The 19,454-nt window shown below is 39.5% G+C and overlaps 1 protein-coding gene across 1 annotated transcript in view; it reads right to left on the bottom strand.

The window, feature by feature from the left end:
* EXOC4 (exocyst complex component 4) overlaps positions 1–19,454 on the bottom strand; it is an 814,875-nt gene that overhangs the window by 138,503 nt on the left and 656,918 nt on the right. Inside the window, exon 14 of the mRNA XM_070465647.1 lies at positions 1,187–1,365. Coding sequence (XP_070321748.1) covers positions 1,187–1,365 — 179 coding nt within the window. The remainder of the gene's footprint in view (positions 1–1,186; positions 1,366–19,454) is intronic.

A 19,454-nucleotide genomic window follows, 5' to 3' on the forward strand; every position in this document is an offset into this window, starting at 1 on the left:
TTTCTAAAGCAGAATACCTAACATCAAAAGCCCCCTCCTTCCATCCTTCTTCCTCACCCGCTGTTGACCCCCAGGACAGCTACACAACCTGCGGGAGATTGTAAGTAGTGAGCATTCAAAAGTCTCCTAGACTCTGCCCATGAGACTCATGTTCCAGGAAATAATTTACTCTAGTTTATTTCATCCACATCTTCTCCCTCTTGGGTCTTGAAATCATGGTTCATCAAGTAATAATAACTTTTCAAGAGACAGTGATAAAAAATAACTTTCTTTGAAGTTCACAGTCCAAATAATATAAGCTTTTCCTTCTAATAATCTTCTAACAGTTCAGTCTAATATTAACTTCAGAGTTGATTTAGTTTCTTTCATGTTCTTGCTGTTATTTTGCTTTTTTCTATCCTGTTTTCTGTCCTTCCATTCATGCATTCAAATCTGCCATCTCCTTTATTCCTTCTGCATATCACTTTTTTCTTTGCCTTTATTTTAACTGTTTAACACTTAACTAATGCTTTAAAAAAGTATTTATGCTGTATTTAATGAATAAATTTTGTGTCCCAAAGTTTTCAAATTATTTTGAAATAACTGATCATTGGTCCTTGATAGAAAAACAGGTTTCCTATTTTTACTTCAGACCATATCCCTTAATTCCCCTGAAATGTATAATGAGGTTATCTTTTAGCCATCTCTTACCTAGAATAATTGTTTTTCTCACTGTCTGTTTTCTAGCACCTTAACCATTTCTATTAATATAATTGTCTTTTTAGATACTTTTGATTTCTCTTCTTTCAGTTGAAATGAAAACATCAACCAAATATACAACTTTGAGCTCCGAGACATAGTTTCTACCTTTAAGAAGTCATAAGGAGGAAAAAGCATACTGCTTTCTGTTCTTGAGACATGGTGGTTCAATCTTGCATGATCCTGGGTTTCTAAGGTTTAATGTCAAGCTATGCTGACAGGGACCTTTTTTGGCTTCCCATGCCCCAAAACACAGAAGTCAAGATTTCTTTGTTTCACAGAACCGTAAAGTACCCGAGGCTCAGCACAAGCAGAATCCCTGCACGGATCTTCTGACAACTTGGACATGTGCCCCTATGGAGACGTGTAGACGCTCTCTCATCTCAAATGAATGTACTCAGTCTAGTTTCTCAGCTGGCCCCACAAGATCCACCCCACCAGTACTCACTCTGGGACGTAGAAAGACTGGAGAAGGCTGCCTTTGTTCGGCCTGCTAACCATTCCAAGCTCTCGTGCATGTTGGCCAAGGCTTTGAGGTCGCTGACGTCACAGAGGATGTCTTGTGGAGGGATTAATTTATCACCCAGGTTTCCAATAAGAACTTCCGACTCCTTGCCAAACGCTGCCCTGCACAACAAATCAGAAACACACTTTACTTACAGCCTTGAAAAGACAGAGGTGGCAAGACTTTCTAACGCTTGTCTAGCAAAGATGGTTGTTATCATCACTATCTTACAGCATGCTATTTTTCCTAGGTTCTATTTTGTGAGAACATTATCATATACATATATTGGCATTATCATATGCATATATTTTCTCCTGTTATAAGAGAAAGAGTCATTGAAAGAATGAAGAAGAAGAACAAAGTGACCCTGATACTTGTACTCCAACCAGTGTGGGCCTGATTATACAGTGACAGTCCTTGAGGATGGCTTTGACACCTGCTCTTTTGTAGGTTTTCTTCTTGCCTCTTCTGCTATGGAAGTTGACTAATAGGTTAGGGTGTTAGGTATATACAGTGTTTGAAGGTGATTATAATATACGAAACAGCCATATTAACTTGGCAGCCAGAAAATGTTTTAAGCTGTTCAAAAGCAAAGAGGGTCCAATCTCTTTAAGAAAGCAGATTATAGTTGGAATGGATGACAGGCCTCATTCATTGATTCATTTTGTGGTTGTTGCTCAGTAGTGTCCAACTCTTTGCAGCCCCATGGACTGCCTCGTGTCAGGCTTCCCTGCCCTTCAACATCTCCCAGAGCTTGCTCAAATTTGTCTCCCTTGAGTCGGTGATGCCATCCAACCATCTCATCCTCTGTCATCCCCTTCTCCTCCTGCCTTCAATCTTTCCCAGCATCGGGGTCTTTCCCAATGAGTCGGCTCTTCGCAGCAGGTAGTCCAAGTAATGGAGTTTCAGCTTCAGCATCAGTCCTTCCAATGAATATTCAGGGTTGGTTTCCTTTAGGATTGACTGATTTGATCTCCTTGCTGTCCAAGGGACTTTGAAGAGTCTTCTCCTTGTTCTAAAAAGGACTGGAGGCAAGGAAGCTATAAAACATCTATTTGGATAGAGAAACCAGTACAAATCAGTGAAGGATCCTTTAACTGGCTGGAAAATATAATCAAGTGCATTTCCCATACAGTCCCGTATCTTCAAAATGTTTCTGTGGTTTTCTTTTGTGGGGAGGGGATGGGTTGAAAGATCAAGTTATATGAGGTTAGAGAAGAATGACATCGGAAGTGACCCAGCCACTGTACAAAAGGAGGGATGGAGGCTCAGAAGGTTAAGTGTTTTGCCTGCATGGTACATAAAAACTAATCCATATTTCTCTTTCTTTCAAAAACATGGCTGAAATGATACAAGATGACTGAAGATGCTATAGGGAAAACAAAAACACAACATTTTGGAAAAAGTAGACATAGGTAAATAGAGATGGTGAGAAGAACAGGTACTTGAAATTTTCTATAAGTCCCAAAGCTTTTGAAACTCACAATACCTTAAGTGAACAGAGCAAGAGCATTATTTAAGAACAAACCAAAGTTAGTTTCAAGCAAGCAGTGATTATTAGCAGCTGACAATATGGTCAGAACAATGCTTAATTCACACATAGGCATGTAGTGCCCAGCAATAAAGGTGGGTGCTCAATGTTGAAAGAAGTAACTGCTCTGAATTAAATGCTTATTAAATTGTTGTTAAACGCTACCAAAGAGTGGCTCATGATAAGACTTCTTGTTTCAAAAGAGGGTAGCATTTTTTAAAATTAATTTATTTGTAATTGAAGGGTAACTGCTTTATAGTATTGTGTTGGTTTCTGCCAAACATCAACATGAATCAGTCATAGGTGTACCTACGTTCTCTCTCTAAAAGTGGGTACATTTTTTTAAGGAAAGTCACAGTTGATTGAGTTGGGTAAGCGGTGGCTATGGAGGCAATTAACACTGCCATGGACAGAGCATGGGAACTCTGGGTAAGCACACAAACCAAACGTAAGGGTCGTGTAACAGGTCTTGGTGGGACCCAAAAGTCTGAATTTCTCATAAGTTTCAGTCTCCTTCCCTGGAAGACACACTTTCTTTGAATAATCGGGGTTACAGCACAGGTTTCTAAGTCAGGCAAACCTGGGTCTGAGTCCTCAAACTGCCATTCATTTGCTCTGTGATGCTGCTTACCTGCCCTGAGCATGGTTAGCTAGGGCTAATGGTACCGACCTCAGACGAAATCATGGAAGAAGCTGAGAAAGTGATTTAAAGATCTTCATTGGGAAACTTTCCATTATTACAAAGTAGAGCAAAGAATATATATAATCACCCCCCCCGTAGCCATTGCTCAAGCTTCAATTACTAGCAACCCATGGTGATTCCTGGCGGCTCAGACGGTAAAGTATCTGCCAGCAAGGCAGGAGACGCCAATTCAATTCCTGGGTCGGGAAGATCCCCTGGAGAAGGGAATGGCTACCCACTCTAGTATTCTTGCCTGGAGAATCCCATGGACAGAGGAGCCTGGCGGGCTACAGTCCATAGGACTGCCAAGAGTCGGACATGACTGAGTGACTAACTCTCACTTTTACATGGTGAGTATTGTTTCATTTATTCAGTTCTACTCTCCATCCCCCCTGGAATATTTTGAAGCAAATCATTCAGGTGATGTAATGCATAACACAGTGCATGGAGCTGGATGAAAGCTAATAAGTTGTAGTCATTATTATTCTTTAGTCTGTTGAGATGACGGGTTTATTTACTGTCAACCCAGGGTACGCTGTGATGAATAAATTGAAATAGATGGGTGATCAGAAGTAAATAAATTAGATAGCTAGGGCTAGGTTTACAAATGGAACCTTGTAATATCATAGCAAACGTTGCCGTGTCTCAGAGTCCAGACGTCTCAGACTCTTGAAGAGGCAAGTCACTGTGACCGAAACCACCAGCTGCCTACGCGATCTCCAGGCTGCCACACCTTCTCAAAGGGTCTTCACTGCTGCAGTAAGCAACGTACCCAATGTAAAATCAAAATAAACCAAACCAAAACCCTGCTCACTTTCCCAGCCTCTCTTGTGGATATGGCGGTCAATGGGATGTAAATTGGAATCAGGAAACGGACTGCTGAGAAAGTCCTTCCAAGCAGTCTTACTGGCAGGGACTTCTTTTGCCTCCCCCCTTTCTGGAGTGCAGCCAGGATAAGTGAAGCTGCAGTTAGCTCTCCTTCAAATACCAGGCGACCTTGAGTATGAAAATCACCCTGAGAGTAACGGAGCCAAAGGCAGGAGGACACAGAGGCACCGATGACATCACAGAACTGCCATGCAGACCCAGATGATACATTTCTGGGCTTCGTGTTATAATCGGAGAGAAAATGAAACCTTATTTGTCTAAGCCACTGCTATTGCAAGTTTCTGCTACTAGCGGTGAAATGTAATTTCAACTGACACAATTATCTAATTAGCATAAGTGATGTCATCTGCAGAAAACTTTCCCTGAATTTAGATATCCCTACAATTGAGTTACTGGGGAAGGCAAAACAATATCTCCTCCATGATTTGAGCCCAGCAGACAGTCATAATATCTTCCCCTTGGCTGTTACTCAGTCAAGTTGTAAATATTTAGTTTTCTCAATCCGTCCTTATACATCAACTCTCCCAGTCCCTTAATCATCTTTGATAGATATAACACACAAAAAATTGCCTCTGAGCTGGCTAGTTAAAAAGCAACAAGGGATGCAAACTGGCTTTGAAAAAATAGGCTTGGAGCCATTTTTATGCATGTAGGTGTAACCCTGGGTGGAAAGTGACAATCAAGACAAATGTACTTATGTAGCAGTCTAATCTGCTTATCTGGGGATCTCTGGGCTTAGGGCATGTCTGCTGTGCCTGCCAGCACTCACGCCTATCCCATTCCCCTCTGGCTCACAGATTTGCTTAACGCCCTCCGACGGGAAAGCAATAGACGAAGAAGAATACAAACTGCCTCGTGTTGAATACTTAGTAGACATCTCATTTGACAGGAATTCATAATCACCCCCTAACAACCTGGAGAGAGCACCACAACCATGACACGGAGAATAAATGATTGACAGCTAGAGCCATTTCACACGAAAAATCATACCTTCGAGGATTCGTGTGTGTCAGAGAGTTTGGTGGACGGTTTTTATGTGTTACAATAACCTTAAGGGGGTGGCTCTAGCTGCTCAACTACAGATTTTTTCCTAAACCCTCTAATTTATTAAATAAATTATGGCATACCCACACTATGGAAAACTATGCAATCATTAGTAATTATTAATACATAGTAGAAAATACTTGGTACCAAGAAAAAAGCTTGATACTGTATACTTTTAGCATAATATGCAATTGAGTCAAATAAACAGTTATAAAACTGTATGCACTGTATATAAAAAGAACAGAATTATGTATCTATATGAACTGAAATAAGATTGGATATGTATCTGTCAAAATGTTGCAAGACTTGATTATGCTTTGTGCTTCTCTGTATTTTACATACTTTCTCCAAAGGACATATTTACTTTATAATTAAAAACTATTGAAAACCCTATAACAAGTCAGAAAAACCTTTCAAACGTATGCATCAAGCATTTTAGCCTGGAAAATTAGAGGACTTGGGTATTGCAGTTATTTGAGCCAAACTGGAGGCAAGTTTGGTTGGTCTCAAGGCTGGTTTGGACCGTGGCTCCAGCAGCTTGCTCAACCTGCAATCAGTAGGGATCCTTTCCACACTGAAGGTGGGAATGTAATTTGGCCCAGCCACTGTGGAGAACAGTTTGGAGGTTCCTTAAAAAAAAATAGACGTATCATATGATCTAGTAATCCCACACCTGGGAACATACCCAGACAAAACTCTATTTGTGTATTCGAAAAGATACACGCACCCCAATGTTCATAGCGGCAGTATTTACAATAGCCAAGACATGGCAACAGCCTAAGTGTCCACCAGCAGTGGAATGGACGAAGATGTGGTGTGTGTGTGTGCATATATATATATATACACACACACACATATATATATATATATATATATCTGAATCTTACTCAGCCATAAAAAAGTAAAATAAAGCCATTTGCAGCAACATGGATGTCTCTAGAGATTATCATACTGAGTAAGTCAGAAAGACAAACATCATAAAATATCACTTATAAAAGTAATACAAATGAACTTATTTACATAAAAGAGAGACTCACAGACATAGAAAATAAACTTATGGTTACCAAAAGGGAAAGGGGGGTGGGGATAAATCAAGAATGTGGGATTAGCAGATACACACTACTGTATATAAAATTGATAAAGAAGGACCTACTACATAGTACAGGGAACTGCATTCAGTATCTTGAAATAACCTATGATGGAAAAGAATCTAAGAATCATCTATATCTACACCTGAATCACTTTGCTGTACACTGAAACATTGTACATCAACTATACTTCAACTTTCTAAAAAATGTTAAAAAAAAAAACAAAAACATGGTGGTCAGCGTCTACCTCAGAGGTCTCACTGTTAGGACGACTACCTGCCAGCATCCGGTTAGCAGTGTTTCCTCTTTTTAGATCTGAATTTTTATTTAGCCTTCATCTTCTGCTTATTATGAAAGCACATTGTTTAATGAAGGTATTACATATGTTTTGTGTGAAATGGGCATCAGAGTAATCATTACCTAGAGAAAGTGAAGCAAAAAGAGTTCAGTTATGGCCCAAAGATTATCTGGCATACCCAGGAACAGACATCAGAACCCAACACTCATTGTTTCAGTCACTGAACCCTATCTGAGAAGTCACTTTTATCATCAGTAGGCCAACACACTCACACAGAAGCCTAAGAAACTGAAGGAAGAATGTTAAACCTGTTAAGTTTTATTTTACCACACAATTATAATCTTTAAAGAGCCTGAATCTGACAAGAATTCATTTAAGAGAATTTTGCCGAGAGTGTAAAACCTGTTTAACTTAATCTTACCACACAATCATAATCTTTCAAGAGGTCTAGCTGACAAAAATTCGTTTAAGAGAAGTTTGCCAAAGAGGCTGCAAACTGTCTCCATTTAGTCATTAAGTAATTCTGTTTTTCTCCCTGAAATCTTAGGAAGGAAAAAAAAAAGAAAGAGTACACTCTCAGCAGACTAAATGGTGCTGAGAAGAAATAGCCCAAATAGTTTCAAAGTGATTTGCAGATCTAGGCTATAGTTGACCACATACCATATATGCTCAGACCCTCTCCACTCCCCAAGTCTTCTGTTAATACCATTGCTTCCCTTTGCTGACTCTGTTGTAAGATAACTGCTCCCAGAAACAGGAAACACTGCCCAAATTCCCCTGTGATCCAGAAGACAGCAAGAGGAAGACACAGCCAGGCTCAGATGGAAAAGCAGATCATCAGACTTCTTGTGTCCCGGAGCGGGCAGTGCTGTACCCACACTGACAGTGGAATTGCTTTCCTGACCTGAAATGTTTCTAGCAGCACCATTACCAGGAGATTCACTCAAGCTCTTATTTGCGATCATGATATTCTATTCAACAATGTTTCTGGCCAAGAAACTTCTTGGGTGAAAATGGCTGATGCAAGATTCAGCTATGGTCCAGATGGGAGACAACTTTTGCAAGGCTGCAGTGCTGGAGTACTTGACCTAGAGATCAATATATAGTGCTGCTTTATTTTCCCCCAAGAAAATATGTATCTGGAAACCCAAGGGCTAGAAGTAGGAATGGTCCCTTTTCTCATTATTAAAACCGTCCATGGAAGTTCTGTCACTGTTCTCACAGCTTTGGGCTAAACTGGTCTAGAGGCACTCAGAAAGGAAGGCTTCCACCAGAAAATACAACAGTGACTAAATTACGTGGGAAAGAGAGACTGTCATCTGGCTATTTCAGGTTTCTCGCACTACTGAACCAACAGGTGGAGAATGGGGTCACTCTGATGCCTGGAAGGACTGATCTCAATTGCCAAGGGCAAAGAGAGTTGCTTCCATGCAATAAAGGCAGACAGCACTACATCGGATTCACTGGAACCCCTTTGAGTATTTCCAGGGCCATAGTAACAACAGTTCCTGGTGACTCAGATGGTAAAGAATCGCCTGCAATGCAGGAGGTCCAGGTTTGACCCCGGGGTCAGGAAGATCCCCTGGAAAAGGAATGACTACCCACTCCACTATTCTTGCCTGGAGAATCCCCATGGACAGAGAAGCCTGGTGGGCTACAGTCCATGGGCTCGCAAAAGAGTAGGACATGACTGAGTGACTAAACAACAAGATAAAACTTACCATTTTAACCTTTTCTAGGTGTACAGTTTAATGGCATTAAGTACATTCACAATATTGTGCAACCAGTATCACTATTTCCAGAACTCTTCCATCCTCCCAAATAGAAACTCTATACTCATTAAAGGGGAACTTCCCATTCCCTCTTCCCATTCCCCCCAGTCCCTGGTAACCACTATGCTACCATTTACCTCTATGAATTTGCCTATTCCAGGTACCTTATAAAAGTGGATTAACATATGTCCCTTTGTGTCTGGCTTACTTCACTTACCATAACATTTCAAAGTTCACTCATGTTGTAATATGTATCAGAATTTCGTTCCTGTTTAAGGCTGTGTATTTCACTGTGTGCATGCCACATATTGTTTATCCTTTCACGTGAGGATGGACATCTGGATTGTTTCCAGCTTTTGGCTATTGTGAATAATGCTTCTATGAACACTGGTGTACAAGTATCTGTTTGAATCTCTGCTTTCAATCCCTTTGAGTATATGCAGAGAAACAGAATTGCTGGATTGTGTGGTAATTCTAAGTTTACTATTTTGAGGAACCATCATACTGTTTTCCAGAGTGGTTGCACTGCTTTACATTTCCACCAGCAATGCACAAGGCTTCCAACTTCTCCACATCCTCATCACAATTTGCTATTTACTGTTTTATTTTAACTTTTAAAATGATAGTCATCATAATGAATGTGAGGTTCATTACAAACTATTTTACATGAGTAACTGGTGGCATTAACTTTTCTTCTACCTCAGAGGTCACCACATATAAAGACTCACTTCTGCCTTGACATGGGGGACTGCAGAGATGCTAGTTCTGAGAACTCAATGATGAATGAGGCGGACTCACTTCTGTTGAGGAGAGGGGGGGATGCCCTTATATGATGAATTGTTAACCTTGTATTAGGCAGAAGTATCAAGTTTTAATAGATACAGAATTAAAAAAGGGGTGAACCCTGAAAGCCCTAGGCTTGTTTTCCCTAAGGCCCATTCCTCACTTTTGCTCTGCTCTGTATCTGGAGTCAGGGGCTGACTCTGCAGGCTGCGTTCCAGGTTCTGACCACAGGGGACCCTGGTGGGAAACTGAAGGCTAAAGGGAAAGGAGAATCCAGGGCTTTTCTGTTCTTTCCCTCCCCTCTGCCTCAGGTGATGTTTCCAGCAACAGACGCATCTCCTTCTAGGTTCTAGCTTCTACCATGCGCCAATTCTTTGACTAATTTGTGTTCCAGTAAAAACCTCTTCCCCTTGGCCCCCCAGCTAAACAGAGGCAGTGGCTTTTGTGAGAAGCAACTCTATGGGTTCTCTTAATGTCCCCTGTTTGACACGCAGATCCTCATTGTCCTATGAAACCAATTCTCTCCATTTAAATTCAACTTGAAGGAAATTAAGGGAATGTCCTCGTTTAGTTGTTAAGTTGTGTCTGACTCTTTTGCGACACCATAGTCTGCCAGGCTCCTCCATCCATGGGATTTCCCAGGAAAGAATAGTGGGGTGGGCTGCCATTTCCTTCTCCAGGGGATCTTTCCAACTCAGGGATCAAACTCGCATCTCCTGTATTGACAGGCAGATTCTTTACTACTGAGCCACCAGGGAAGTCCAAGTTAAGGGAATTTTGTTGGTGTTCAGTAGCTCAGTCATGTCCAACTCTTTATGACCCCATGGACTGCAGCATGCCAGGCTTCCCTGTCCTTCACCATTTCCCATGAGTTTCCTCATGTCCACTGAGTCAGTGATGCCATCCAACCATCTCGTCCTCTGTCATCCCCTTCTCCTCTGGCCTTCAATCTTTCCCAGCATCAGGGTCTTTTCTAATGAAAAGAGATTACTTGAAGGGATTTCTGTTTTCTAGGAAAGACCTTGACTTATACTGGACCTAGTAAGATGTCTGGTCACATTCAAGGCAGCTGGAAGTTGATTAAATTCTTTAGCATGGGATTAATTAGTTCTGTTGTATAGATAGAGAAACTGAGACATGTTAAGATAACCTGTAAAGATCTCTTCACTATTATCTGTCAGAGCTTAAACTGATGAAGGCTATAAAAAGGTCAGGTCACCTACCTAAATTCCTAATAATACCGGGTGATTCTTATGAGATGTGACAATGACACTTTCATCTATCACTCCTGCTTTTTATAACTGCTCAGTCTTCAACACTTTCAAAACCTGTCTAATTTGTCTGTGTCAAAAATAATGGAGGTGGTAACCATTCTGAAGAGTTCTTTCCTCAGGTCTTCAAAAACTACCTTTCTAAAATGATCCTGACTAAGCCCTCAAAAACAGGAAGGCATAAAACAGCTTAGTTATCAATTATAGTATTTTTTTCTTCCTAGAAACTGCTAAAACTCATCACTAAGTCTATTCTTCAATGGTTTTCATTAGAGATGATCATATGAGTAGCTATTTTTCATATTTAATAAGTAATTGCTCCTCTTCAGAAATGTGTCTCCTCTTTCACTAATCACAATCAAGGATTTTTCATTTGCTTTCTTTGTTTACTGTCTGTCCACGATTTAGAAACTTGCAATACTCTTGATACACTTGCCAAATAAATATATATACATATGTGTGTGTGTGTACACACACATACAAATATAAGTATTTTTGGTTATAGGGAAATTGGAGTTTCTGGGTTGCTTACTCAAAGATGTCAGCCAAAGAAATTAATCATGACTGTTATTAAGGTGTGTTGAGGGGGTGACCACCAGTTCGTTCCCTTGTGCTTTTAAATCATCTTGTTCACTGGGACAGACATAAAACACCAGACTTAAGGAATCATGGTGCTTTAACACTGAGAAGGATCTTGGAAAATAGTCTAAAGCAGAAGCCATAATCCTGGCTAGACATTAAAAACTTAACCAGGGAAGCTTAAACCAAATACCTGATGCCACATTTGACTTGTAGAAAGTTTTATTTAATTGGTCACAGGTGGGGCTCCGTCATGGGCATTTTTTTCTTTAATAAAATTTTTTAAAAACTCAACATTCAAAAAACAAAGATCATGGCATCCGGCCCCATCACTTCACAGCAAATAGATGGGAAAACAATGGAAACAGTGACAGACTTTATTTTCTAGGGCTCTAAAATCACTGTGGATGGTGACAGTAGCCATGAAATTAAAAGACGCTGGAAGAGTAACTATGACAGATCTAGATGACATATTAAAAAGCACAGATATCCCTTTGCTGACAAAGGGTCCATCTAGTCAAAGTTAGGGTTTTTCTAGTAGTCATGTATGGATGTGAGAGTTGGACCATAAAGAAGACTGAGTGCTGAAGAAATGATGCCTTTGAACTGTGGTGTTGGAAAAGACTCTTGAGAGTCCCTTGGACTGCAAGGAGATCAAACCAGTTCATCCTAAAGGAAATAAGTCCTGAATATTCACTGGAAAGACTGATGCTGAAGCTGAAGCTCCAATACTTTGGCCACCTGATGCAAAGAACTGACTCATTAGAAAAGATCCTGATGCTGGGAAAGAGTGAGGGCAGGAGAAAAAGGGATGACAGAGGATGAGATGGTTGGATGGTATCACTGACTCAATGGACACGAATTTGAGGAAACTCCAGGGGATGGTGAAGGGCAGGGGAGCCTGGCATGCTGCAGTCCATGGGGTCACAAAGAGTCAGACACAAGTGAGCGACTGAACAACAACTGAGATAGAATTCACATACCACAAAATTTACTCACAGTATCAGATAATCATATAATTAGAACACTTTTATCTCCTCCAAAAAAGAAATCCGACTTCTCATTTACCTCCAACCCCAGCCCGAGGTCACTACTAATCTACTTTTTGCCTTTATAGATCTCCCTATTCTGGACATTCATATATAATTCCTATTTATATAAATGAAATAATACAATGTATCATCTTTTGTGACTGGTTTCTTTTATTTAACATTGTTTCAAGGTTCATCCATATTGAAGCATGAAATAGTATTTCTTTTATTACCAAACAGTATTGCATTGGGTATGTCACAGTTCTGTCCAATTTTATTTATTCTGGTCATCACTTGATGGATATTTGGGTTATTTCCATTATTTGGCTATTATGAATAATATTGCTCTAAACCTTCACATCTAAATGTTTGAGTGGATGTATGTTTTCATTTCTCTTGGGTGTATACACTAGGAAAGGAATTGCTAGCTCATATACTAACTCTAACCTTTTGAGAATATGCCAGACTATTTTCCAAAATTTTATATTCTCATCAATAGCATATAATGGTTCCAATTTTTAACATCCTTGCCAATACTTGTGATTACCAATCTTTATAGTATAGTTATCTTAGTGGACGTGAAGCAGTATCTTTTGGTTTTGATTTAAATTTCCTTGATGGCTAACAATACTGAGCATCTTTTCATATGCTTATTGATCATTTGTGTTATCTTCTTTAGAGAAGTGGCAATTCTGACCCTTAGATTATTTTTTAATTGGGTTATTTATTTATTATCAGGCCATGCCTTCTTTATCAGACATTTACTAGGAATCTACTATTACTCAGGCTCTGTCCTAGTTCCTGTGGTGGGTTCAAAGTCCACTAGAAACATTTCACAGTTCCCTAATATGCCATGACCCAGAGTTTGAAAAATGCTATGTTAAAATCTGGCTCTGTGAATGAGTTCCTTGACTGTGTCCCCTGAAGATGGCAAACTTCTATGAACCATTTTATGGAGAAACTGAGGCCCGTGGCAGGAGATGTGCTCACTTTGCACAGCTGCAGCCATGATGGAAGCAGAGTTCTTTTTGTTCTTGGGCCACAAGCCATGCTGCCTCTCACAAGTTTCGGCCACTCTAGCATCTCCCTTTGCCCAGAGATTCACCAAGAGACACAAAAGTTGACTCTTATCATGGAATTGAACTTTCTTGAAGACTCAATTCTCATGCTAGTTAAAGTATGTGTGCACACACACACACACACAATCAGCACATAGGTTCAAGAATCAAAGGTTGTTGTTTCTACAAGGGCTTAATTTCCAAAATACACAAACATTTCACACAACTCAATAACAAAAAAAAGTTTTTTAAATGGGCAGAAGACCTTAAATAGACATTTCTCCAAAGAAGATATACAGATGGGCAACAAGCACATTAAAAGATGCTTAACATCTCTAAGTATTAGAGAAATACAAATCAAAACTACAATGAGGTATCGCCTCACACATGTCAGAATGACCTGAATCATAAAAAGTTTACAAATAATAAGAGCTGGAGAGGGTATGGAGAAATGGAAGCCTTCCTATACTGTTGGTAGGAATGCAAATTGGTACAACCACTATAGAAAGCAGTATGGAGATTCCTCTCAAAATTAAAAATAGACCCAGAATATTTTAAAAATTAAAAATATGACCCAGAAATCCTACTCCTGGGCATATATCCAGACAAAACTCTTAATTTGAAAAAATACATGCACCCCAGTGCTCATTGCAGCTCTATCTGCAGTAGCCAAGACATGGAAGCTACCTAACAATGATTGAATAAAGAAGATGTGGTGCATATATAGAATGGAATACTCCTCATCCATAAAGAAGAATGAAACAATGCCATTTGCAGCCATCTGGATGGATCGAGAGTTTCGCATATTAAGTAAGTCAGAAAGAGAAAGACAAATACCATACGACAATATCACTTATATGTGGAATCTAAAGCATGACACAAATGGTGTATGAAGCAAGACTTATAGAGAACAGAACTATGATTGCCAAGTGGAAGAGGGTGTTGGAGGAAGGATGGGTTGGGAGTTTGGCATTAGTAGATGCAAACTATTATACATAGAATGGATAAACAACAAGGATCTAATGCATAGCATGGGGAGATATATATTCAGTTCACTATCCTGTGACAAACCATAATGGAAAAGAATATGAAAAAGAATGTATATATAGCTGAAGCACTTTGCTGTAGAGCAGAAATTGACACAACATTGCCAACCAACTAAACGTCAATAAAATCATAGTTTTTAAAAGCTGGCATCTATAGGTGAGGGATGGAGTGAGGGAACCTGGCTAAGGACATATTGAGAATTAGGGGCAGGGTAGGGCAGGAAGTCAGGGCTCAGTCTCAGGCTTTTCTCCACATTCTGTACCCCTGTTTTTGGTCCCAAGCAGATGAAGAAACTGATCTATCAGTGTGTGAAGTCAGTGAAAATTTCCATGAAAACTGATACTAGGTAACAATGAGAAAAGAATGAATTGCAAAGTAGTGCATTATTTTCAAACTGATGGGGCCGCTCAGAGTTTTGATATAGACTCAACTTGGAATAAAGTTGCATGAGAAATGCTCTGTTAGCTTGGAACATGAATGCATCTTTCTTTAGCCAAGCCACTCAAATAAGCCTGGTTACTAAGTTTTCTTTGCAAGATGTTGTCAAGCAACATGGGATATACACAATAAGGTACCAGTTTGTTTTTTGTTTTTTCTTCTGTAGGTGCTGTGATTTCCAAAGGTGTAGTTTTCCCACCAGGAGCCACTGTAAGTTATGCATTCCTATAAACAACAATAGATGTCCATAGAACATCTCTCAGAAAATAATATTTTTAAAAGAATACATATATATGTATGTACAACTGAATCACTTTGCTCTACAACAGGAATCAACATTGTACCTCATACTTCAATAAAAATAAAGAAAAAGAACATTTCTTAAGCTTCAAAACAGATGATCAATTCATAAGATTAAAATAACCAATAATTACTTATTGTTAATTGAACACATACTCTAGTTTTTCAACTACCAAGAATAATGACATTTAAAAATCAAAATGTATATAGTAGTGAACTTCCTCATCAACTATTTCAGTTTATTGATGATTCTGGCTATTTCTCAAATTGCCATACAATTTCCTTTGGGAAAAAAGTTACATCTGTTCAGAGCAGAGACATTAAACAGTTGATTTCAAGCAATGGTGATGATTCCAGAACTAAGCAACTAAGTGTCATGTCTTGAAGGTAGTTCTCTGGGGAAGGGATAAGGGAATTGCTGGAGGGTTTGGAGGAAGACAGAGAAGAACCTCAAGGTCAAAGTAAACTACTACAGAGAAGAGTAAAGCTCTGCACAAAATTAGCAGAAAAATATAGACAGATTAAGTTCCTTTTTTTTTTTTTCCACCGGGGATAAAGAAAGGTTAGAATGACTGTATTTGTGGAGAACTGGTGAACTGGCAGTGAATAATAACAGGGTTTAAGGACGTGTGGAAAAAAAATTTTTAACCAATAAAAATTTAAAAGTTCAGTACTAATTACTCATGGTTAAATAGTCAATAATGATGAACAGTGATCCCCTGTCCCACCCCTTCTCACCTTATACATTAGTCCCAGAAAGAAGCACCTAAAACTTAAAAAAAAAAAAATTCCTTTTCTAATTCTTTCAATGTTACATCCATCTTTTCATATAATCTGTGGAAACCACTACTCACTGATATATACATTTTATGAATGTATGAGGTGAGGACATGAATGGTGAGGAATTAGCTTATTTATGTCCCCTCTGGCAACTCCCTGATTATACCAATTTCCGCTTCAGAGTACAGTTACGTTATTATTTTTAGTTTTTCTATTGGTCTCTTTTACAATATATTTACATATCATCTTTGCCCCTAGTAGCTGCACTCATGATGCTCTAAGTTCTTATTTAAGTCCTCCACAGACTGTGAGCTCCTAACCCAGGAGGGAGGCAGGGTGGGATGAAGAAAGGGAAAGGGTTACGGGGGAGAGATGCTGGAGGAGTTCACACCCGAGCTGTATCTTGAGGGCTGGACAGGACAGGTACAGGAAGCAGGGCTGGAATGGGCAGGAAGAGGAACGGCCGCGGGCAAAGACACAGGGGGAGGGAAGAGCATGGCAGACTGGAGACCTGGAAAGGCTCAGTGAGACAGGGGTGAGAAGGCCATGGGTCCTTCATCATCTGGCAGGGAATTAAGCCTGCAGCAGAAGGCAGCCACCAGCAGAGACAGCCCTGGGGCAAGAAGAGCATGGACCATCTCATTCATGTTTGACCCTCTCTTAGGAACGCCTCTTCCTGCTCCTGCCCCAGAGAGGTAACAGGTATCCTGCCCACCAACACAATGGCACAGAACATCATTTTCAGCTTCACTTTCTGAAGGGGTGGGTAAAACTAAATTGGAAGGATAAACTTTTAAATTTTATTAAGACTCCAGATGAGAGAGAGGGATGGTATTAAATGTCTATCTATGTTAAAAAAAAAAGTTAAATAATTCCATGATCTAAAATGAAACAAAAAATAAAATACAGAAATACTGTATTAGTGACTTTTTAATGGTACTAATAGATAATCATAATCCTCGAATAATTGTCTCAACAGACTTGCATTTATGGACTGTATAGAGGAGATTTACATCTTTTTTCATTTACTGCCAATCTTATGCTAACAAGAGTCATATCATTTTGATATAATAACAAAGTGCCTAATTCAATCATCTTGAACATTAATTGATATGTTTGTAGCTGAGTCTCCAGTTAATTACCTGTCTTTTTTGTTTAATTTTGAGATTTAAGTCTGCTTCTCATCCAGTCTTGTCTTTCTGTGTTCTACATACATCCATGACCTTCATCTTGTATTATCGAGAGAAAAAAAATTCTTGCAAAGCATTTTCTACTCCTGTACTTATTTAATATATTCATATTTTCTGATTCATCTTTCCTTTTATAATTATATTTTTAAAGTCATATTAAGTCTGCAGAGATAGTAGAATAAATGTCTCTCTTCTAACGAACATTTTGTTCGAGCTAAAGTCTTTTTTGCCCCCTGCGTCAGATCTTTTATTTCTTCAAATTTATCTAAAGATTCTTCTTTAGAACCTTAAGAAGAACCTTTTAATCAAGAACCTTTTAAGTCATTGTTTATATTATTTTGAGGACCTTGACATTTCCAAGTGGGATTTTTCTGTAACTTATTTGTGTTCTACTTTATTAATACTGATACTTGCTTACATCTAAACACATTCCTAGGCCTACAAGATTTCTACTTCTATTAATTGTTTAATCTCAGCAGGATGAAGAAAGTAAAGAGGTGTGACTACCAAGACAAACCCCTAAATAAAACAAAAATGATTAATTAATGGCAGTGCTGAAGACTAGAACTCAGACCTTTGTGAGCTTCCAAAAGGAATAAGCTTTTGGGAGGCCACTGAAAGCATTTTCTTGCTTAATTGCGACTGGCTCACTATTCTTCACTTTTTATTTTAGTTTTTCATTTGAAGAGTGAATGAGGGCTTCCCTGGTAGCTCACTGGTGAAGAACCCACCTGGCAATGCAGGAGACACAGGTTCAATCCCTGGTCCGGGGAGATCCCAAATGCCCTGGGGCACATAAGCCTGTGCACCACAACTTCTGAGCCTGTGCTCTGGAGTCTGGGAGCCACAACTACTGAAGCCCACATGTTATAATTACTGAAGCCCGCGTGCCCTAGAGTCCATGCTCTGCAACAAGAGAAGGCGCTGCAGTGAGAAGCCCGAGCGACACAAGTTGAGAGTAGCTCCTCACCGCAACTAGAGAAGAGCCCATGCAGCAAGGGAGACCCAGCATGCCAGAAATGAATAAATAAACAGAATTATTTTTAAGAAAAGAGGGAGTGATCATTCCTATTTCTGAATTCAATTTCACTCATTCAACATTTATTGAGGGCCAATGAAGTACTAGCAGTGTCCATGGAAAGTAAAAGTACAAACCTGCTTTCTACTTTTATTCTCTCATTAAACATTTAATATAGAACTCATGCCAAATAAGATCTTAGCAATTGCCTTGCTCTTTGGAAAGAATATTTGGAAACAAAATTGCTGTTCTTTAAGCACTGAATTCACATAGCTCAAAACATAACAAAAGTCAGTCTTAATAAACAGATCACTCATTTGATTCTCCAGATGAAATAGCTATCTTCTAAATAAAAATAACTGAAAATCTTTAGTTTTCTCTTCCTTGTTCAGGTCTGTATCACACATTATCTGAAACCAACATAACTTGCTTTATATCATTTTAATATTGTCATCCCCTTTGTATCTTTTTTTCCAACAATGATTGTTTTCTTTTTTGTTTTCTTTGATTAGGCAAACATATAATTCAGAGGGAAGTAAGACAATCAAGCAAGTACATTCCTGGTATCATTATCCTGTCTTTCCCTCAAACAGCTGGATATTCTGTTACCAACCTGTTACTGAAAGGGAAAAAAATGGTCAAAAATATAATACACAAAATACAATTAATTCTAATAATGATGAAGGGTAAAAGTATCTGTATGATAAATTTCTGCAACAAAGTGTGTGTGTTAGTCACTCATTCCTGTCCAACTCTTTGCAACCCCATGAATTGTAGCCCACCAGGCTCCTCTACATGGAATTCTCTACGGAAGAATACTGGACTGGGTTGCTTTTCCTTGCTGCAGGAGATCTTCCCGACCTAGGGACTGAACCCAGGTCTCCTGCATCACAAGCAGATCCTTTACCATCTGAGCCACCAGGAAAACCCATTGGCAAATAACTATTAAAATATCAGTCAAGATTATGATGGTCAATGAAAATGAAGGCATAACTCAAATGTCCAAAAGTAAAATTCCTGGCCAATATAAGACTGGATGATCACCGTGTGCTGGCTCTGGGAACCAGACTGCTGCTGCTAAGTCACTTCAGTCGTTTCTAACTCTGTGCGACCCCATAGACGGCAGTCCACCAGGACCCACCGTCCCTGGGATTCTCCAGGCAAGAACACTGGAGTGGGTTGCCATTTCCTTCTCCAATGCATGAAAGTGAAAAGTGAAAGTGAAGTCACTCAGTCGTGTCCAACTCTTAGTGACCCCATGGACTGCAGCCCACCAGGCTCCTCCGTCCATGGGATTTTCCAGGCAAGAGTACTGGGAACCAGACTACCTGGGCTCAAATTCTAGTTCTGTCAAGTTAGTGGCTCTGCAAATTTGGGGCAGTTATTATTTAAGTTTTCTGCACCTCAGTTTCC

This window comes from Odocoileus virginianus, chromosome 1 (assembly GCF_023699985.2).
Source record: "Odocoileus virginianus isolate 20LAN1187 ecotype Illinois chromosome 1, Ovbor_1.2, whole genome shotgun sequence".
In the NCBI taxonomy this organism is placed as follows: domain Eukaryota; kingdom Metazoa; phylum Chordata; class Mammalia; order Artiodactyla; family Cervidae; genus Odocoileus; species Odocoileus virginianus.